At 41.7% G+C, this 23,922-nt stretch overlaps 1 protein-coding gene across 3 annotated transcripts in view; it reads left to right on the top strand.

Moving 5' to 3' along the window:
* The window catches only part of USP2 (ubiquitin specific peptidase 2), a 94,959-nt gene that overhangs the window by 59,522 nt on the left and 11,515 nt on the right, over nt 1–23,922 (top strand). For all 3 annotated transcript variants that reach the window (XM_075191183.1, XM_075191184.1, XM_075191185.1), the window contains 4 exons: nt 2,543–2,593; nt 5,471–5,591; nt 13,891–14,002; nt 20,927–21,037. In XM_075191183.1, coding sequence (XP_075047284.1) covers nt 2,543–2,593; nt 5,471–5,591; nt 13,891–14,002; nt 20,927–21,037 — 395 coding nt within the window. The remainder of the gene's footprint in view (nt 1–2,542; nt 2,594–5,470; nt 5,592–13,890; nt 14,003–20,926; nt 21,038–23,922) is intronic.

Raw genomic sequence — 23,922 nt, 5'->3', positions numbered from 1 at the left:
ATCTTTGTTACAAAATTTGAAAATATTTTGCCAGAAAATACAATAATTACGTTGAATTGTAATACTATTTAAACTAACTATATAATTAGTTAAACAAGTAAAAAAAAGTCACATAGTTTTAAATTTGGAAATAATGTACAAGTTTTATATATACCAACTAAATTAGATTTTAGCACTAATTACAAAATAATGATTATTTCTTGACCTCTGTACAATGACAATAATCATTTTGTAAAGATTTTGGTGCTCTTTACTAGACTGAAATTGACAGTTTGAATGGCCGAGTCACATAGGAATGCAGCATTATCAGTCAGTGATCTTTTGTCACGTTATTCACCTCCTTAGTGTTTGAACTGTGGACTGCACTGTGCTTGCCAAGACTAGTATATTCCAGCTGGGATGTTATTTACTGGGCTGGGATAGCGTGAAATCTATAAAGGAGGTCTGAATCCCAGTATTGTAGGCTTTAACCCCTAGTGTTCTAAGGAGTTTCATATACTTTGCAAGAGCTCTCATTCATTCACCTGCCAAGAGACATATATAGAAACTTCCATCTACATGTGGCCTTAGGCGTGTGTCATTTTATATATATATATATATATATATATATATATATATATATATATATATATATATATATATAAAAATGTAGCATATAGCTAAAATTTGATCTAACTGCTTTCTAAATCTGTACACTCAGAAAGACAAATTGAACACACCTTGATACATTTAAGTAAAATACTGTACATTGGGGACATTTATCTTACAATTTAAACGGTGATGTAGAAGTGAAAAGCAAGGCACAGGTTTTTATTTTGCATATGTTTAATATGTATATGTGTGTATTATATTATATCCAGGAGCCATATATATATGCAAATTATCTTTAAATACTGTGTAAACTATCCACAATGCTAGATTTGGTGCAAGAACACAGTGTTGGAGAGCAGATTCAATTTAAAGGCCCCAACTAGAATGAATGTTAGTTGTAGCAATGGTGTTAAGTAGAGCAAGTGTCATCCACCAGTAGGAGTTAAATTGTTAGAGCATAGTAAATTCCTTAAATATTTTCTGTTACACACCAATTATGTGTCACCTGACTCCTCTCCTCCTACAATTGTGCTGACATCCTCACATTTCTGATTTTACAGGGCACAGCTCCCTTGTTCTAGGGTTTCCTAGAACATAAAGTATTTGTTTTATAGCATTTCCGGTGAAAAGACTTGAATTTGTTGTTCTTATTGTATTTATATTTTGTATATTATTATAACACACAACTATGAACAGTTAAGTTGAATGTCACCTGCAAATTACAGTCCACTTGCAATATCTTCAGTTCCAAGTTTTTAAAATGCTAGATGTCCTTTAAATAAGAGACAGTCTCTAGGATTTGACTATGTAGCATGCCAAAGCCATGTCTTCCCCTATACTTTTCCCCATGTAGAAAATTGTTTTTCAAGCTCATATTATTTGCATGAAATATAAACGGGAAACAATACGTAATGTTGAAATTTCACAGCTCCTGCCCATTATTATTAGATATATTTTGGTGGAGTTTTTCTCTGGGAGAAGATTGCTGGAAATGCCTTTATCTGACAAACTGAATCCAGATTTGCAGAAACATTACTTTATTTTACAAGTTTAAAGTGAAACACAAGGTTTTTAGATGACAAATCAAAATACCGGTAGGTGTAAAATTTATAGAATGTGAGGGTGATTCACAAAATTCAAAACACCAAGATACAGAGCAAATATCCTCTTTGGTGGTGCAATATTCAATGTCTGCTGAAGTGCCATGCGATTGCAGTGCAAGATGACCACAGCTGTTAAGGAACAGAAGTTTTCTCCAACCGATGTTGGAAGTAAGGCGGAATCTATTTACACTTCGGCCCCCTACAACTATGAAGCGCCCTGGATGCTTACCGCAAAGCACCTTGGTTTTGCACCAGAACACCTAGATGGTTCCAGGGGCTGGCTGGCAAATTTTAGTCCAAGGGGCAAGACTTTGCTCAGCAGACTATTAGGAACATTTTAAAGGAAAATAAAATGCAGGTAGCCCAGTCACCCAGCCTAAGGTAGCCCACTATTGGAGTAGCCCGTGGGGCAGATGCCCCCCATTTGTACTCCTAATCTCTGCTCTTAGCAGATGCCTCTGCCAACTAGATATGCAGCTAGAGACACAAGGGCTGATGCAGCGTTGTCGGCAAAATGAATGTAAATGATTGGAAAAAAGAGCAAAGAAAAATAACGTATTTCCACCCATATGAAGAGCCGTTTGTCTGTCATCATTAGCAGCAGAGTGTATTTGCACCTGCACTATAGCAGGTGCAAAAGTTACTCCTCCTAACAGACATATATGCGTGTTTCTGCAGGTTTGCATGAGCTTTAACAGTTGTTCCCTTTTTTCTCTGCCTTCATATTTTACCTTTTACTCATTGATTCCTTTCTTTTTATCAGTGATCCCTCAATCTTCCATTTGCATATAACTTACACATATTCCACCCACAGAATGCTGAGTGTCTCATCCTCTTATGTTTTCCAGCCTCCTAAAGTTGTGCATGGTTTGGTCGGTCTGCGGAACCTTGGAAATACGGTAACATTATTTTGTTATGCCATAATTCATGCACTGTTTTTATGCAATGCGTATAATTAAATATATCAATAACTGATATAAATATTAAAAATGTTAAAAATGAACACTAATTGTGAATAATTCATGTTTCTATGTAAACTTATATTTAAATATGGTGTACATTATTTATTGTTGGAATAAACGTTACTTCTTGGTGGAACTGCAGTTGTTGCCTGCAACTTTTCTCCGTGGCTCATTGATTTTCACTATGCTTCAAAACAATGAGTTAAAGCTTAGAGCAGTGGTTCCCAAACTTTTGCAGTTCGCGGCACCCTTAGAGTCTCCAAATTTTTTCAAGGCACCCCTCCAAAATAATTATTGAGCAGTTCTGTTTTAGAAGTAGTTGGGTCAAAAAATTGTAATAAGTATTTAGGTCAGGACAGAAATACTTATTTAGTTGTATGCAAAAATGCCCCCTCTGCATCCAGACACTCTGCCCTCTCTGCATCCAGACACACTGCCCCCTCTGCATCCAGACACACTGCCCTCTCTCACACTGCCCCCCCTGCCCTCTGTCACGCTGTCCCCCCTCCTCTGTTCTGTCACGCTGTCCCCCCTCCTCTGTCCTCTCTCACAATGTCCCCCTCCTCTGCCCTCTCACACGCTGTCCCCTCCTCTGCCCTCTCACACTCTGTCCCCTCCTCTGCCCTCTCACATGCTGTCCCCTCCTCTGCCCTCTCTCACGCTGTCCCCCTCCTCTGCCCTCTCACACGCTGTCCCCTCCTCTGCCCTCTCACGCTGTGTCCCCCTCCACGGTCCGTCTCACGCTGTGTCCCCCTCCACTGTCCCGCTCACGCTGTCTTCCTCCTCTGCCCCTCTCACGCTGTGTCCCCCTCCACTGCCCTCTCTCACGCTGTGTCCCCCTCCACTGTCCCTCTCACGCTGTGTCCCCCTCCACTGCCCTCTCTCACGCTGTGTCCCCCTTCACTGCCCTCTCTCACGCTGTGTCCCCCTCCACTGCCCTCTCTCACGCTGTGTCCCCCTCCACTGCCCTCTCTCACGCTGTGTCCCCCTCCACTGCCCTCTCTCACGCTGTGTCCCCCTCCACTGCCCTCTCTCATGCTGTGTCCCCCTCCACTGCCCTCTCTCACGCTGTGTCCCCCTCCACTGCCCTCTCTCACGCTGTGTCCCCCTCCACTGCCCCTCTCACGCTGTGTCCCCCTCCACTGCTTCGCTCACGCTGTGTCCCCCTCCTCTGCCCCGCTGTGTCCCCCTCCTCTGCCCCGCTGTGCCCCTCCTCTGCTCTCTGTCCCCCTCCTCTGACCCGCTGCTGCTCTCTGTCCCCATTCTCTGCTCTCTGTCCCCATTCTCTGCTCTCTGTCCCTCTTCTCTGCCCCGCTGTCACCATCCTCTGCTCTGTCCCCCTCCTCTGCCCCGCTGTCCCCCTCCTCTGCCCCGCTGTCCCCCTCCTCTGCTCTCTGTCCCCCTCCTCTGCCTCTCTGTCCCCATCCTCTGCTCTCTGTCCCCCTCCTCTGCCCCTCTGTCCCCATCCTCTGCTCTCTGTCCCCCTCCTCTGCCCCGCTGTCACCATCCTCTGCTCTCTGTCCCCCTCCTCTGCCCCGCTGTCACCATCCTCTGCTCTCTGTCCCCCCTCCTCTGCCCCACTGTCGCGATCCCTCTCACTCTGACCCGCGCCAGGCGTCAGCCATAAAAAACAAACAAACAAGAACACAGAAACTTACCAATCCGCCGAGCGCCGGGACCCAGCAGCCTCCTCTCTCCCGCAGCTTGTTACTGACGTTGATATTCAGTGACAGCTGCGGGAGAGAGGAGGCTGCTGGGTCCCGGCGCCCGACGGATTGGTAAGTTTCTGTGTTCTTTTTTTTTTATGGCTGGTCCGCGGCACCCCAGTGACAGGGGTGCCGCGGTGCACAGTTTGGGAACCGCCGGCTTAGAGTATTGGCACACCTCTTGTTTGAATAGGGTAATTCTTTGGTTAAATCCAACGTTTTTGCAACACTCTTATATAGACACACTGGTCCTGCATATGTAATTATTCTGAATCAATAAAAAGAGAGAAATTATTTGAAATGTTACATTCGCCCTGTTTCTTACAGGATACCACCTTTTATTTAACTTTTACTTTAGTACATATACAACATTTTCATTACATATGAAACCTAAGTAACATTATGCACCGCTATCTTGTGCTTACTTATGTAAGTGTACTGCTTGAAAAATTAGGCAATACTAATAAAGGCAAGTACAATTCCAGTATTCATGTGTATAAAACCCATGAAACCCTTGAGCTCTTTGGAACTCTCTCATACCCACAACGTCCTTCTTCTTACTTTTTAGAGTCAAGTAGAGGTGTGTAGATGCACACATAAGCATGAAGACCCCTGCTACATTTAAGACTATTTTAATTTAAATAGTCCATAAAAGCATATACCCACCATAATCATTCATGGTACTTGTATGTCGTCTATTTGCTGGTGATCATAAATGTCTTATAATACTTATTTTCAAAGTGTAAACTTTACTTTAATCATTAATGGCTATTCAATTCTTACTGCTACTAGAACTTTTCCATGCCCTGGCAGTGATGGGCAACAGACGGCCTTTCAAGCCTTCACCTCCGACCCCAAGTTCCTTAAAGCTCTATTGTTAGATTTGTTTTTCATAGCTTGCAACACCTGTTTAAAATGTCTGCTGATATGTTATTTCAGATAGATGCCTCTTTCTTTGATTAAATATATTGTTTTAAGTTATTACTGAGCTTTAGGCTATTGTGTGGCCTATTTGAAGCTTAGAGAGCCACCCATGTGCCCCTTGAAGTGTCTCAGGTTCGCAATTACTGCTCTGAGGAAATCAATCATGTGTTTCTTTGTGCAACAGTGCTTCATGAACTCCATCCTTCAGTGTCTGAGTAATACTAAGGATCTAAGGGACTACTGTTTGAAAAATTCATATCAATGTGACCTAAACTCAAAGACCTGCAGTACTGCAATTATGAAAGGTGGGTGATACTTGACACATAAATCTATATAAACATATGAGAAATAAATCAGATGAAGGCCTTTTCCTTCTGCTGATATTCCCACTTATTTTTCAATTTCAGTAAACTGGCATGAATTAATTAATGGGAAAGATACCAATAATGCACTGTAACTGAAATAATGGGGAAATCAAGAGCAGAGTATTTTGTGTTAGCTGAAGTGTTTGCATATGTAGAAAAAATATTATGCATTGGCAATAAAACAAAGTAGATTAAATATTGACATGATTACAGAAGTCTGGAGTAGAACTTAGGCACTGCTTATTATGATATAACATACAAATAGATGTTTATGTAGCTTGGAAATATGTTGGAAAAGTCCCAATACATCCAGCCCACAATCAAATAAACTAATATATTATATTGATATACTGATCAGCCACCACATTAAAACCACCTGCCTAGTATTGTGTAGGTCCCTCACGTGCCGCCAAAACAGCTCTGACCAGTGAAGGCATGGACTCCACAAGATCTCTGAAGGTGTTCTGTGGTATCTGTTGCCAAGACGTTACCAGCAGATTCTTTAAGTCTTGTACAATGCGAGGTGAGGACTCCATGGTTCCGACTTGTTTTTCCGGCACATCCCACAGACGCTTGATCGGATTGAGATCTGGGGAATTTGGAGGCCAAGTCAACACCTTGAACTTTTTGTCATGTTCCTCAAACCATTCCTGAACAATTTTTGCAGTGTGCAGGACACATTATCCTGCTGAAAGAGGCCACTGCCATCAGGGAGTACCATTGACAAGAAGGTGTGCACTTGGTCTGCAACAATGTTTAGGTAGGTGGTACGTGTCAAAGTAAAATTCACATGAATGTCAGAACACAAAGCTTCCGAGCATAGCATTGCCCAGAGCATCACACTTCCTCTGCCAGGTTGCCTTCTTTCTATATTGCATCCTGGTGCCATCTCTTCTCCAGGTAAACTACGCACATGAAACCGGCCATCCACATGATATAAAAGAAACTCTGATTCATCAGACCAGGCCACCATTGTCCATTGCTCCATGGTCCAGTTCTGGCACTTGCGTGCCCATTGTAGGCACTTTTGGAGGTGTACAGGAGTCTGCACAGGCACTCTGAACGGCTTGTGGCTAAGCAGCCCCATACATAGCAAGCTGCAACACACTGTGTGTTCTAACACCATTCTATCATAATCAGCATTGACCTTTTCAGCAATTTGTGCTACAGTAGCTCTTCTGCTGGTTTGCACCAGACAGACTAGCCTTCGCTCCACATGCACTTCAATGAGCCTAGAGCAACCATGACTCTGTCAGTGGTTCATCTTCCTTGGACCACATTCGGCAGGTACTAACCACTGCATACGAGGAACACCCTACAAGACTAGCCATTTTTTTGGAGGTGTTCTGACCCAGTCATCTAGCCATCACAATTTGGTCCTTGTCAAAGTCACTGAGATCCTTACGCTTGGCCATTTTTTCCTGCTTCCAACATGTCCACATCAGAACTGAGTGCTCACTTAGTATCTAATATATCCCACCCATTGACAGGTGCCATTGGGATGAGATAATCAGTGAAGATATAGTAAAGTTTTTCACTGCCACTTTTTTATAATTGCTCTTCATTAGTATTCCTTTAACTTACCATGGCCAGCTGATTTAGGTAACAGACTATGTGGAATTGAGAGGTTGCAGCATTTTATATGGGAACATCTCAAACGTTCTTAATAATGTGGGAACAATTGATGTCGCCCTTGCACTATCATCCGTAGAAAGCATTTGACACATAGTCTGAACTCCTCACCCTCTATATACACTAGTCTGCTGAGCAGGGGAAGGCTGGCAAATTTTAGCCCAGGGGGCAAGACTCGACTCGGATGCCTATTAGGAACATTTAAATGGAAAAAAATGCAGATGACCCAGCCTAAGATAGCCCACTATATTACCAGCCTGGGGGGGCAGTAGTCCTCCACTGCTCCCCAGTCCAGCCTGCCCATGCTGCTGGGAATTAGTTTTTCCTAAGTGCCCACAGGAGAGGACGCCTTGGCTCTGTGCTACCTATGGCAGGATTTTTTTTTTTTCTTTTATTTAATTTATTTTTTTACAAGAAGAATACATCTGCCACTATAGTGCTTGTAATACAGTGTTAATACTGTGTGGACCTGATTCATTAAGGAGAGGGAAACAAATGAGTAAGTTTTCTCCTGGACAAAACCATGCTACAATGCAAAGGGTGCAAATTAGTTTTTTATTTTGCACATAAGTTAAATACTGTATGTTTTTTCATGTAGCACACAAATACTTGATAGCTTATTTTGTACACTGAAATTTTAAGTTGATCTAGCACATGCTGTACCCCAACTAAAAATCTGCCATCACATTTTAAATTTACATCCTCCTCCAGTGCACCATAGTTTTGCCAAGGTGCAAAGTTACTCATTTTTTTGCTTTGCTCCTTAATGAATCAGACCTTATATGTCCTGGGTGAGCTGAGGAAGTGTCCATTGCAGCTTGTGACCACAAATCCTGTGCTGTCGCTGACCATGGCATATACGGCAACAAGATTTGGCTTGCACAAGGTAGTAGACCAGAGTCTCTGGTGTCGGGAAGTGGGTCAAGTGGGGGGCTGTATGGTAAAACAACCCCTCGTTAGGCACTTCTGGCATCACAGGGGACCATTTGTTTGAATGGTTGCCAGTTAGTATTGGGCCTGGGAGGAGAAGCTTATTGCCTTTTCAAATTTGAATCTCCACCGTGGTGCACTTTCCCCACATTGAGCAGCCCGTCTAAACTGTCAGATGAAGAGACCACAGCTACTTCTCCTTTCCTCTCCTCTATCTCTTGCTATAGGGAAGTTATAAAGTGGGATTTTGTGAATTTCTGTGGGTTGTTAAAACTTTCTGGGAGATTTTGGTCTATTTGGAAGTGTCACTTTTTATTTTCTGTATGACTATTACAGTTGTTCCCCTGTTCCTTCATCTTTTTCTCTCATATTAGATACAGGGAGTAGTTCCAGAGCTAAATCTGGTGGGGCAGCATTTTATTTCTTATAATAAGTGTCAGGGAGAATTACCTAGTGGACAGTGTGTTGCAGAGTGCTGGCTGCAATGCAATCCTGTGGGTGGTGCAGCCAATCTGGCAGAAGCAGCCTGGGCTAAGTTGTTAGCTCAGTATATTGTGGTGCTTACACTGTTCACTGCATGTCCCAGGGTGGTGAGTGAGGATTCCATTCCTTTGGTCTCTCCCCTGACTTCTTCTGTTCAGATGAGGGCATTTAGATGAGGGCCTTTGGCTCCTACTTTCCTCAGAGGAGTTTCGGCTCAGAGCCTGGCAAAATATGTTCAGGGTTTAGTGAAAATCTTCTCACCCTTTACAATCTTACTCTTCAGCTATGCCTCAAAAGTGCCAGAATCCTGCGTTGGTCCAGTCATGGGAAGGATCAGAATCTTGAGTTTTCCTCTAAGAAGTAAGATGATTTTAGCGAAGATTTGGACCTGGAAGATTCCTTGTACTTGGACGAGGACTGTTGGGGGCAGGGGGTGGAATATAAGGTGAGGGCCTTACATAGATTTGGTAGGCCCTTAGCATGTAGGACAATGAAGAGTTGGTTACACCAGAGGAAAATTAAACAGTCTTTTATTTCCTTCTTCTTGAAGGTTTGCTTTGTGAAATGTGGATCAAGCCTGACCATAGGTTTCAAGTCTCACACAGGCTATAGTCCCTTAATCTTCTCCCTGTTGAGGGTACAGAAAGTCTCTTCATAAGGTGGATGCTTGTCAAAGGTCACAATGACTCCTGTTCCAAATGCAGCATCTCTTAAAGATGGCCCAAAGAGGAAATGTGAATCCATTTTAAAAACTATATATTTGCTGCTGGAGTCTCTTAGACTCTTCTTAGTATTAGCCAGGGTTAACACGGCAGTGGAAAAGTCATTGGAACAGCTCTTGAAAATATTGCTGTCTGGTAACCAAGGTCTTAATTGTTGACATTGGTTGTGTCAGGCGCCATCCCTGCTCTCTCCTTTTGCAGTGGGGACAGACACCTATGTTGACGGTGGTGTGCTGCCCATTGCTTTACAATGGGACACAACTTCCGGTTTCCCATCTGCGTGTGTATAGAAAGTGATCCATTGCTATGGGGCACAATTTGCAAAAGCCTATTAGTGATCAGTGAGATGTCCCTGAATGCCATAAATCAACCCAATCAATAGCCTATTTAAGGCTTACTCTGGCACTGATCCAGTCTCGGAGTTTTGGACCACTCCCTGCTTGGTTCTGTTCCTGGTTCCTGTTGTACTTGCACCCTTGTACTCTGTTTTGATTCCTCGTTTCCGACTAGTTTGTTGCTGACCATTCTGTTTAGTGATTCTGGTTCCGTCTGATTTTTCTTGCAAATTCGACTACCTTAACTATTCTTCTCTTGTCTCATTGGATTCCTGGCGTTGACCTCGGTGGCCTAGACCTTTTTTCTGCTTCAGGTTTATGCTGTTTCACTACGATCTGTTAGTGAACCCAGCTACCTCGCTAGCAACTGGCTCAGAGGGCTGCAAACAGCACTTCCTATTCAGCTAAGACCAAACCTCCTTGCAGGGGTCCCTGGTGAACGCTGAGGGCATGTTAGACTCTGCACCTCTTTGTCTAGTAGCAACAACTGCTAGCAGGAGTACGTCCATTGTTATCAGAACAAGTTGATTACAAGCAGGGCACATCTGAGTATCTGGGTGATGCTGAGCTAGTTAAGGCTAGAGTTTTGTTCTCAGTGTGTGCTCTGGCTTAGATCCTAGGACACTGATGTGCAGAACCTAGGAGGACTCTTGAATTCGTTCCATTTGCAAGCGTTGTCTTTTTTGGCTCTGAACTAGATAAAATGATCAATCAAGCCACAGGGGAAGAGATTTTTCTTCCAGTTAATGTTCACAAGTCTGTGGTCCTTTGGTTCTTTTGCTTCTCAGGAAAGGCCAGAGCTATATGCCCACCCAAGAGCACCTGTGATGGTTATCCACATTCTCCCCTTCCAGAAACAATGGTACAGTTCCACATCAGATTTCTGGGTAAGAGGAATCATTAATTGAGGATAATTTATAGATCTCCTGAAGAACTCACAATGAGTGGTTTTTCAGCAGCGGTCTTCCAGGAGACAAGACAAAAACACTGGCTGTGAAGGAGGTCATTCAGTCTTTAGACTCCGTGGGATGATCATCCTAGTTCCAGAAGAGCCGAGGGGGTTTGGGTTTTATTTAAACCTTTTCTTGGTCCAGAAAACAGACAGAACTTTTCAACTAATTTTAAACCTGAAAGCCCTAAGCACCTAACTTTAGACAGGTTCAAGATGGAGTCGCTGTGATTGGTCATAATCGCCATGGAGCAGAATGAGTTCATGACCTCCATGGACATCTTGGAAAGTTATCAATACCTTCTCACGTTTGCAGTCCAGTGTCATCTTTATCAATTTGGAGCTGGCCTTTCCGACTGGCTACAGCTCCAAAGGTATTCACAAAAATCATGTCGGTTATGACTGCTGTTCTGAGATCCAATGGATGACCTGTTAATCAAGTCAAGATCCTTGACTTTATCCATATGCAGGTAATGGGCAATACCCTAGAGTCTCATTGGTGGATAATTGTGACAAGCACGAACTATAGAGATCATCCCATCCTGCTGTCTTTCATCAAGTTATGTGGATCATGTGGATTTACTTGTATTCTGCTAACTAAGAACATTTATTCTTATTTGGATTGTGGATATTTAAGAACATTTTATTTATTTGAGTTTAATATGAACTGGTACAACCTAGGTTCTTAAATGGAGCCAGGTGGATTACATTGCAGTGTTGGAGAATTATAACATGGTAGATGCCCTATTTCCTGTACTCCATACTTCTCTCACCACATATACAGGAACTTAGCAGCTCCTTCAGCCCCTTCAAGGTCGCAAATGCTTGTAAGTGGTTAAAATAAGGAGTTGCTCTTCATCAACTGGAGTTAGGAATCTCATTGTCCAGATTTGACCAGTATTGTTCTCCCTTGGACTCTAGTAGACTTGGAGACACAAACTCAGCAGGGGAGAGCTAAACAGAGGGAGAATCCTAATCCCTTCCATCACTAACCCATATTTCCATCCCAGCCAATCCTGAGACAAGCTGCTCTGAAGGAAGTGATTTCCACAATGGGAATTTTGGACAATGTGAAATATTCTGCACAGTGAACCAAATGGTGTTGAGGATTCTCTGAGCTTCGTGTAGACTTTCATCCCTCACCAGCTCCATTGTCATTCCTGTATCTCATTCACAACAGTTTGACCTATCTTGCTGCCAAGAATCTCTGTTCCATCCAGAGTTGCTCATGGGTCTGTTCACTTGATGGGGCCTGCTAGAGCAGAGAGACCAGGGTTCGGATCACTACCAAGGCAATTGAAAGCTTTGGCTTCAGTGGCTGAGCACAGCAAGTAAGAAGAATTTCATTGCAACAACTTGGCTGGGATTTATTATAGCATTCTACGGACAAACAACTTGGCTGGAACTTTGCATTGGCGGTCTATGAGAGATACAGCTTGGCCGGAAACTGCTAACTAATTGTTTCTTTAAATCAGATCTCAGCCATGTCGGTTCTTTCTAAAGAAGCTGCCACTTATGCCAGAAGTACAAACTTTTATGCAGGGAGGTCTGCGCGTGCAACCTCTGTACATTCCTCTTATAGCTCCCTGAGACCTAAACTTAGTCTTAACACCTTACAACATCTTCCCTTTGAGTCTATGGAGGTAATTCTCATATGTTTTCTTGGTGATGTCTGCAGTAAGAAGTGTTTCTGCACATGGGGCTCTGGCTTGCGGCTCTTTATATATATATATATATATATATATATATATATAGATATATATATAGATATATATATATATATATACTTTTTCATGAGGACAGGGTAGTGTCAAAATTCCACCTAAATCATGATATAGTCATTCTAACTTTAGGTCATGGTTGATCTTCCAAAGAAGAGGGATTCCTTCTCTTGTTGTATGTTTTCAGGGCTCTGAGGACCTACCAGGATAGGAATGTAGAACTTCGATAGACAGATGACCTATTGTCCCTGCATGATGTACAAAGAGAGATTGTACCTTGTCTAAGCAGACTATTGCTAGGTGGATTACATCTGTAATTCGACAGGCATATATTGGAGTAGGGAAATCTGTTGAAAATGTGAGAGTGAATGCCTCCTTTATGGTTGGGGATATAGGGCCTCAAGTTAGCAGCTGTATCCGGAAACCACCTGGTCATCAGTCCAAACATTTTACAAGTTCAATGTGTTTGCGGCCAGAAAAACTTGTTTTAATTGGAAGGTTTTGAACACAGCAACTTCAGAGCATGCCTCTCACAGGGGCAGCTTTTGGATGTCCCCAAAGTTCCAGTGTCCCCTAATTAAATGTATGAGAAAACTGGATTTTTGTACTTGCGTTAAATGCTTTTCACAGAATCCATTTAAGGACATCAGACAACCTCACCCTTTACGCTCTTGTTCTCCCCTTTTATTTCAAGTTGATTATAGTAAGAGGACATTGTCTTCCTCTCTCTCTTTACATCTATCTCTCTCCTCTTTTCTGTGGAGCTTGGTTAGTAAAATAACCGATTCCCAGCAGACTAGGAGATGTAGAGGGTGAGGAGTTCAGACTGTGTGTATAAAATTCTTGCTCAACTGCTCAACTCATGGTTCCAGTGTCCCCCACTGGATTCTGAGAAAAGAATAAAACTCAAGTACAAAATTCACTTTATGTCTATTAGTAGGAGTGTGTATTTACAGAAACTTTGTGGTTTGCATTTAGTAGGAAGAAACTCATATTTGCAAAATTAAAGAAGATTCCTTAGACATATGTAAGAGAATATATACAGTGTGTAAACCTTTTCACAGGTGTATATGCATTGCTGTATGATGAACTCAATCTGGTATGTTGTTTCTGTCTTTAGTGTGAGTCATGTACAGAAATAAACAGAGACAACAATCTGCTAAGAGATGAATCTAAAAAATTATAATTAGGACAATATATGGGAAGAGTCATAGGCACACCTAGAAATAGACGTAAATACTGACATGCTATGTAAGAGACATATTTTTGGACAGATAGAAGAAAAAAAAGTACAATGAAGCAAAAATAATTTACTCATAGAAACAGACATCGTATGATATGAAACTCTGTTTTTAAATTAGAAAAAGTAAAGAAATCTACAGTGACCGTTTTTATTTTATTTCATCTGCATTATCCATTCTGCATTGTGCACGCCGTAATTTTCTTTCACTCCACCCTTTTTCTTAGAGTTTGCACATCTGCTTCAAGCAATATGGACAAGCTCAGTCAATGAGGTAGTGAGTCCTTCAGAATTCAAAACCCAGATACAAAGATATGCTCCACGTTTCATGGGATACAAGTAAGAGATAAATGTTTTTAATCCTTATGGCTGGAATTAAATATGCACATATCTGCAGTTACAGTAATAGCTCTGCATTGTCTCCAACTACTCCTAATGCTTAAATCATATAACATCTATCCATAGCAATAAAAAAATCTCACACAGTCTTGGCTAAGAACATTAAAAGGCAAATTAGAAATAAATATCAGAGCACAAAAAAACATTCAATGAATGAATATATAGAGACCCATCAGCATAATTATGCTTATATTTTAATTGTTGAATTTGAAAATACACAAGACTGTTCACACTAGTCCTTATATCTAAATTAAGGGCTTTTTCCACAATTTTTGGCGCATTTTGGTTCCATGGATGAACATATTGAAACCACATTGAAAATGCAATAGGTATCATTGAGTCTTAGACGAAACACTGCAACTAAATGGTAATGTCTGTTTCCCCTAGACTGCATGTGAAAATGAATTGGTCTAGCAATGTAGTATGCACAGTATTGATAAATGTCATAAGAAGGAATATTTTTATGCAAATGTTACATATTGAATCTAGGGAAAAGCTGCTTTCAAAACATCCCACACTAATAACAACTTATGTCTTAACAACATATAGGGGCATATTCAATTCCGATCCGATTACCGTGGAAAATGCGCAGTACTGCCAGTAATACGGTACCGCAATAACGCGGATTTTCGTACGCATCCCTGTGGGCTGCGAACGAAAATCCACCTTATTGCGGTACCGCGGATTAGGTTCGCGGCCGTTCCGGCGCGATCCCGCAGATCGGGATCGGAATTGAATATGCCCCATAGTATATTTAAACCTTAACTAAAATTGAAAGCACAAATAATAAATTAGAAATGTTTCATAATAATAGTAGCAACCATTATTCTGATTGCATGGTAAGAATACATAACATAGTAACTCTGTCTTATACAATTGTCCTCCTGAATAATTGCCACAGGCATGTGGTATTGTCATGCTATTGAATACTTAATTATTAATTGGAATCCAGCTTTATGCTAATGAAGGCCTTGTTGACCAGTGTTGCTGTTTTGTTGTTCCATGCCACATATATTACACATTGTTAACCTTTCTAATATTTTTGTCTTTATGCTTTGTGGTGTAATTCTTGTTCCAATGCAGAGAAGAAAACATTGTGCACTCAAATTTAAGATGTGGAAAGCACATATGTTAAATTCATACTACTATACTAGTGGTTTCCAAGCTTTATAAAGGCGTGGCATGTTCCTTATTAACATTTTGTTTTGTGACACACAAGTTAAATTATTGTTGAAAAACAGAAAGTACCCTTATTTCAAGTCACTGTTTTTACATGCACTATATGGACAAAAGTATTTGGCCACACCTGTTAATTATTGAATTGAAGGGTTTCAATCAGACTCGTTGCCAGAGGTGTAGCTCCTAGCCACGCAGTCTCCATATGCAAACATTTGTGGTACAAAATGGGTCGCTCTGAAGAGTTCAGTGACTTCAAGCGTGGCACTGCGATACGATGTCAGCTTTGCAATTGACAGTTCGAGAAATTTCATCCCTGCTGTATATTCCACGGTCAACTGTAAGTGATATTCTTAGAAAGTGGAAGCGTTTAGGAAGAACAGCAACTCAGCCATGAAGCGGAAGACCACGTAAAAGACTGCTAAGACGCATGGTGCGTAAAAGTCACCAACGCTCTGCTGATTCCATAGTTGAAGCGTTCCGAAATTCCATATGCATTAAGGTAAGCGCAAAAACTGCGCGGTGGGAGCTTAATGGAATGGGTTTCCATGGCCGAGCAGCTGCAAGCCTCACATCACCTAGACCAATGCCAAGCATCAGATGGAGTTGTGTAAAACACATTGACACTGGACTGTGGAGCAGTTGAAATGTGTTCTGTGGAGTGACGAATCATACTTCTCTATTTGACAGATGGGTGAATCTCGGTTTGGTGGATGCTGGGAAATGTTAGCTGTCTGACTGCATTATGCCAACTGTGAAGTTTGGTGGAGGAAGGATAATGGTATGGGGGTGTTTGACCTGGCCTGCACAGAGCCCTAGCCTCAACCCCATCGAACACCTTTGGGATGAACTGGAACAGAGATTATGAGACACTTCTTCTCGTCCAACATCAGTGCCTGATCTCATAGATGCTCTACAGAATGAATGGGCACAAAATCCCACAGAAGCACTCCCACTCTTCTTGGAAGGCTTTTCCACAAGATGTTGAAGTTGTTATTGTTTAAAAGGGGGACCAACTCCATATTAAAGTGTATGTAGTTGAATACAGTTTCATACCAGTTGGTGTAATGGTCAAGCGTCCGAAATACTTTTGTCCATTTAGGGTATCTAGACATAAGTAACATACTTCTAGTTCTCAGCAAGTTCTAAATTTGTTAAATCTTATCTCTTGTAACGAATAAACCATAGCATATATTTTACTTTGTCATTATGTATTTAACAAAAAATAAGCGAACCGGAAGAAAACATGTGTGAACATGTAAGAACACCTTTACTTTGCTTCAATATAAAAAAAGAAGGTAATCTGACCAAATGTTGCTAATCAACTCCACTCCATTAATTGATCATGAAGAAATTCTACCACCTCTATATAAAAGCAGAACCTTTGGCAGTTTGGTCTGGAGCATTCTTGCTTTTTGTTAACACCATGCAAAGGAGAGAACACATTTGCAATGATCTCATAGACTTCTGTAACATTTTCCTCTGGACAGATGAGACCAAAGTAGAGTTATTTGAGCTCAGTGCACATTCCATATCTGGAGTAAACCAAATACAGCATATAACCACAAGAACCCCATACAAACTGTTAAGCAGAGTGGTGAAGGGATGATGATTTGGAGTTGGAGCCACATGACCTGGACACCTTGCAATGATTGAATGTACCATGATCTCCTCTTTTATACTAGATCATTCTAGAGGAAAATGTGTGGTATTCTGTCCTACAATTGCAATTCGATCATCAAACCGCACAATAATCCTAAACACAACAGTAATATCTACAAAGGAATGGCTGAAAAAGAAAATAAAGTTTTGGAATGGCCCAGTCAAAGTCCATATTTAAACTCAATTCAAATGCTTTAGCAGGAGCTTAAGAGATCTGTGCATAAACAATGAAATCAATGAATTAAAGCAGAGTTATAAGGAATAAATAATGACAAAATAAAATCTATGGACTAGATCATTGTTAATTATGTCCTAATATGCAAAAACACAGAATTAAAAGGGGGTGTACTTTCTTTTTCGGATGACTGTGTATTACTATTCGTGAAATATAACAAGTGAGACATGCACATTTATTTCTGAATGCCTACAAAAGAAAGAGCTAATCAGGACACAGCTAAGGGTCAGAAAAGAAACATTGTATAACATACACAACACACCTGAACTCAGCAGGCTTCAGATCTTTTCGAAAGGAGCAAGATCAGCTTCAGGTATAGTTCTCCTCCTTGACAGACACTTATACAAACAGTAATATACTATATTTACACATTTATACACTATTATGTACACACACATGTAGAGGGTAATTGACTCACATTTACTGGGACAGATACACTGGCACATAACACAAAGGGCAATGGCTGCATTCCTTTTTGCTAGGCTTAAACTTGTAACTATAGTATAATTATTTTGAATTTCCACTAAACCCAACTCTTTGGTTCACTGAACCAGAAGTGGACAAAATTATTTAAAAGGTAGGTAAATCACTGCTTGTGATTTAAAAGAGCCTAGGAACACCCTACAAAAATTGGATATAGTATCATTTAGAGCCATCGCTAACTGGCTTTTTGGATATAACTTTTATACAACATTTCCCACATGCCCCCTCCTCTGACAGATCCTCTGACACACCCAAATCCTCTGACGCACCCAACATGGTGTTGGGGCATGTGGCTGGAAACCACTGCCTTACATCAGTTGCAGAAATTTGCTCCTTTCCTTTCAATTGTTTGTAAAAATAAAAAATAAAAAACTCACATAAGTTGTTTGTATTGGTTTTGACCACCTGTGCTGCATTGGAAAATTATTAATACATCACCATTGCATTGCCCTAACCAATAGAATCCTTCCACAATGATATGTAGCACAGAGTGTATGTATAATGCATAAAACAAACTATATATGACTCATCAGGTTGATCACTGCAGTGACTATAGTAACAATCTGAAACAACACACCAACTTTTAAGTATTAGTAAGCAGAGCCGTAACGAGGCCGGTGCGGGCGGTGCCGCCGCCCCGGGCGCAGTCCCAAGGGGGCGCAATGGCCGCCCGCACCTGCCTCTGTGTGAGGAGTGAAAAAAAATAAAAATTAAACAGACCTCAGATTCAGACTGCCGGCCGCCCGGCGCATCCAAAATGGCGGCCGGCACCCGGCTCCACCCCCTTCTGAACTCTGCCCTCTGCCTCAGCGTCTGATGTCATGACGTTGCTAGGCAGCAGAGGAGCAGAGAACCAGAGAGGAGCCAGGCAGCGACGGCTGGACAGGAATAAAGAGGAAAAAGGTAAGTTTCAAAGCAGGGGAAAGGGGATGTGAGCTGCTATTATGGAGGGAGGGGAGGGGAGGGGGGGGGATGTGAGCTGCTATTATGGAGGGAGGGGAGGGGAGGGGGGGGGATGTGAGCTGCTATTATGGAGGGAGGGGAGGGGGGGGTGGATGTGAGCTGCTATTATGGAGGGAGGGGAGGGGGGGGGATGTGAGCTGCTATTATGGAGGGAGGGGGGGATGTGAGCTGCTATTATGGAGGGAGGGGAGGGGGGGGATGTGAGCTGCTATTATGGAGGGAGGGGAGGGGAGGGATGTGAGCTGCTATTATGGAGGGAGGGGAGGGGGGATGTGAGCTGCTATTATGGAGGGAGGGGAGGGGGGGATGTGAGCTGCTATTATGGAGGGAGGGGAGGGGGGGGATGTGAGCTGCTATTATGGAGGGAGGGGAGGGGGGGGATGTGAGCTGCTATTATGGAGGGGAGGGGGGGATGTGAGCTGCTATTATGGAGGGGAGGGGAGGGGGGGATGTGAGCTGCTATTATGGAGGGAGGGGAGGGGGGGGGATGTGAGCTGCTATTATGGAGGGAGGGGAGGGGGGAGATGTGAGCTGCTATTATGGAGGGAGGTGGGCATGTGAGTTGCTATTATGGAGGCAGGGGGGCATGTAAGATGCTATTATGGAGGGAGGGGAGGGGAGAGGGGCATGTAAGCTGCTATTATGGAGGGAGGGGATGTGAGCTGCTATAAAGGAGGGGGGATGGGAGCTGCTATTAGGGAGGGGGGGGGGGTGCTGCTATTATGGAGGGGAGGAATGTGTGCTGCATCTTGCTATTATGGAGGGGGGATGCTGCTATGCTTTATGAGGGAAGGGGGGGTATGCTGCCATAATGTGTGAGGGAAGGGGGGGATGTATTAATGTGTGATATGAGGGTAGGGAGGTTAGGTGTCTTAGTACATGGGTGGGAGGTAGGCTATTAATTTAATGGTGACGTTAAGGTGGGGGCTAATTATTTAATGGGTACTATTTTATTTGTGGGGTGCTGGTGGGTCAATTAAATTTATTGTTGGGGCTTTTTAATTTAATGGTAGGGTCTATTAATTTCAGGTTAGGTATTTATCTGTTTTGCAGTCACAAGAATGCTCTCTGTATTGTATGGTGGTCATAGGAATGCTCTCTGTATAGTATGGCAGTCATAGGAATGCTCTCTGTATAGTATGGCGGTCATAGGAATGCTCTCTGTATAGTATGGCGGTCATAGGAATGCTCTCTGTATTGTATGGCGGTCATAGGAATGCTCTCTGTATTGTATGGCGGTCATAGGAATGCTCTCTGTATTGTATGGCGGTCATAGGAATGCTCTCTGTATAGTATAGCGGTCATAGGAATGCTCTCTGTATAGTATGGCGGTCATAGGAATGCTCTCTGTATAGCATGGCGGTCACAGGAATGCTCTCTGTATTGTATGGTGGTCACAGGAATGCTCTCTGTAAGGTATGGCGGACACTAGGAGGCTCTTTATATTGTATGTGTGTATGTGTATATATATATATATATATATATATATATATATATATATATATATATATATATATATTCATTTCGTGCAATGGTGATAAGGGGGCACCATTGATAAAGATGGCTCCATGGCACGGTGTGATAAAGAAGAAACTGTGATGGAGGGCACAGTGTGATGAAGGGGCAGTGTGATACAGATGGTACTGTTACATTTGTTTTAATTTGTTTCAGTGAGTTTTATTTCAATAACCAATTCATTTTTTATACAGCTAGCATGTGATAGCTGCATTTAAAGTACTTTGATCTATGGAGGCTTATTACATAAAGATCCTTACAATGCCAGACCGAGAAGAATGGGGAGGGAGGTGGTTTCAGTGCAGTCTAGAACTTGTAAAGAGCTAGCTACGCCCCCCACAGTAGGTTGACCACGCCCACTCGACAATTGACACTCCCACTTAGATGGGGGGCGCCGCTTTCCTATCTCGCCCAGGGCACTAAAATAGCTAGTTACGGCACTGTTAGTAAGTGTTTACTATTGAGTACAATTAAATGGAATACTCATTTTCCATCTTAGCATTTGCATTATTATTATTATATAAAATTATGTGTTGTGTGGAAAGGCTATAAATATTTAACAACATTCACTCTGAACAAAAGTGATGTGCAGCTTTACAGATAAATAGAAACACAGTAAACTTTTCTTAACCATGGCCACAGTCATGAAGGAAGAGGTACCAGCAAGTACCCAGACCCTTTATGCCTCTAGTCACTTAAGCAGCCCCATATTTGGCTTAATATAGCCGTCTCCTAAAATAAGCCCAAATATGTATTTGCAAACAAATTACTCTGAAGCCAGTCTCTAAGATCTCACTACTAAGTTCTCTTTTTTTTGTTTGTATCTGCAGTCAGCAAGATGCACAAGAGTTCTTGAGATTTCTTCTGGATGGATTACACAATGAAGTAAACAGGGTGACAGTCAGACCCAAATTCTCCCACCAGGACTTGGATCATCTGATGTAAGTAACAAGGGAATAGTGTAAATTATGGACCATCCATGTACACTACGTGGCTAAAAGTATGTGGATACTCCTTCTAATTACTGTGTTTGGCCACTTCAGCCACACCCATTGCTAACAGGTGCATACAATCAAGCATACAACCATGCAATATTCATAGTCAAACATTAGCAGTAGAATGGGTAGTACTGAAGAGCTCAGCGACTTTCAACATTGCCACCTTTCCAACAAGTTAATTTGTCAAATTTCTACCCTGCCCAGTCAACTGTAAGTGTCTAGTAGCAACAAAAGTTCAGTTGTGAAGAGTATGCCACACAAACTCATAATGCTGAAGCGCATAGCTTGTAGAAATTGTTGTCCTTGCTTGCAGCACCAACTACTGAGTTGTAAACTGCCTCTGGAAGCAATGTTTGTAAACAAGAGCTGTTTCTCGTTTTTAAATGAGAACTGTTCGTTAGGCGTTTTATGGAATGGGTTTCCATGGCAGAGCATTCAAACACATGCCACAGATCACCATGTGCTAAGCCAAACATCTACTGGAGTGGTGTAAAGCACTTCCATTGTACTCTAGAGCAATGGAAACGTGTTCTCTGGAGTGACAAATCAAACTTCACCATCTTGCAGTTTGACGGACGAATCTGGGTTTGGTGGATGTCAGGCTAATGTTTCCTACCTGAATGCATACTGACGACTTTAAAGTTTGGTGAATAATGGACTGGGGCTATTTTCTATGGTTTGGCCTGGGCCTCTTAGTTCCAGTGAACGGAACTCTTAACACTACATCTTACAATGACAATTTAGAGAATTGTATGCTTCCACTTTGTGGCAATAGTTTGTGGAAGGCCGATCCTTTTGCAGTATAGCATTGCCCCCATTCACAAAGCAAGGTTCATCAGAAAAATATGGTCTTCCGAGTTTGCTGTGGAAAAAACTTGACTGACCTGCACAGAGCCCTGACTTCAACCCCATCAAACACCTTTAAGATGAATTGGAACACCGACTGCAGGCAAGGCATGATCAACATCAGTGCCTGACTTCACTAATACTCTTGGGGCTAAATGGATGTGATTCCCCACAATTATGTTCCAAAATCTACTGGAAAGCCTTCGCAGAATAGTGGAGGATGTTATAGCCACAAAGGGGGGACCAATTCCATATTAATGCCCATGGTTTTGGAATGAGATGTGGAATGATCAACAAGCACATAAGAATTTGATGTTCAGGTGTCCAAATACTTTTGGCCATGTAGTTTGTGCAAATTTTATATTTATAGCTAGATATGTACACAGACCCTTGTGTTTTGGTTTTAGTTCTAAAATTGTCTTTCTGTTTTGGCTTTGACCAAACACCCTTTGGAACTGAATTTCATTAAAAATTGTGAAAAACAGGTTAGACCATGTAATTTTGATCTGTTTTTGTTCCTACATTAGCATTTACATCATTTACATTCATTTACACTAATTTACAGTCTGTTTTCTAATGACCACCTCACAACTGTCAATATTTTCACCAATATTGGCCAGAGGCTGCAGCGAGCTGGCTGGCTGAAAATAGTGACAGAGCAGCGGCATAAACACATGGCAGTTTAAAAAAAGAAAAGATCTCTATTAAACAGGGGAACCGCAGTGGCAGATAGAATGACTGTGTAATAATTTAAAGGACACCTATAAAAAATACAGACAGAGCATTGGTTAATAGGATAGTCGTATTAGAAAAGAAGATATTCCAATGTAGGCCCACCCCACAACTGAAGTGGTTTGAGAAAATCACCCTATTTTATTCTTCGTGTTTACACGGCATGTGTGACATGGACAGGGATAACAGCTGCAGCAATTAAACGTCATTATTGAAAAGAAGATAGACCTATGTGGCTTAAAGAGTTGGCATTCATTTCCCAAATGTTTTCTTTAACTATGTATTTTGTTTACCCAACAGAAGATGACATATACAGTTTTTGTTGTTTCCTGCCATAAAATTCACAGAATATATTGTACTGGCTGATATAATACCAGCTTTAACTGCAAAATGAGCAGTATAAAGTGGAACAAATAGGATATGCTATGATTTGCAAGCTGTCCTTGGGATTTTTATGTTTTCTGACAAATATCCACCACCCTGTGGCCGTAAAACAGTCAGAAATAAACAAAAGCTGTAGGTAAAATTAAAATCTTTTCAATGTGCATTGTGTGGACAATAACATCTTCCCTCTGTGCTTTGTATTTTTCCATGCCAGTATATGATTTTCTTTTTAGTGTTGTATACACTATCACCAGGAAGTCAGCTTTTCAAAACAGACTAAATACATGGAGTTCTGCCAGACTTGTCATTTTGCTTGGCTGCTTAAATCCCATGTTGATGTATTTCTCATAATGTAACTAAATACTGATCATTATTTTAATTAGTAATTATGTGTCACCACTGTTTATTCTAGTGAGCAAATTCACAAGCAATCTCTCATATTACATCATACTTCAGGAAAATTGCAAACAACATGAAAGTAAAACTATATCTTCTCTAAATACATTCAACACTTTTTAAATAGAGGTTAGTTCACCGCAGTCGGTGGCCACACGCAGAGAGGCAGGACAGGGATGTTCTAATGTGGGGGCTGAATACATTAAAGATTAAAGGCGTGGCGACACAATTGTGAGTCAATGTAGCCGCATATATATTGCGATTACACCACTGATGCTGATTTGTGCTTTCTTTGAATGCATTTGTGTGTATGTTTAAGCAAAAACAAAAATCTTTGGACATGAGTCACATTATTTTCTTCTGTATTAGAGATATTTTAAAGTGTTATTGATGCCTAATAGCGGATGCGTTGTTTGCACATAAAACAAATGGATAAAAAGACGCAAGTGGTACGTAAGTGTCTGACGTGT

Source organism: Mixophyes fleayi, chromosome 11 (assembly GCF_038048845.1).
Source record: "Mixophyes fleayi isolate aMixFle1 chromosome 11, aMixFle1.hap1, whole genome shotgun sequence".
In the NCBI taxonomy this organism is placed as follows: Eukaryota; Metazoa; Chordata; class Amphibia; order Anura; family Limnodynastidae; genus Mixophyes; species Mixophyes fleayi.
This window is presented reverse-complemented; position numbering and strand designations above follow the sequence as displayed.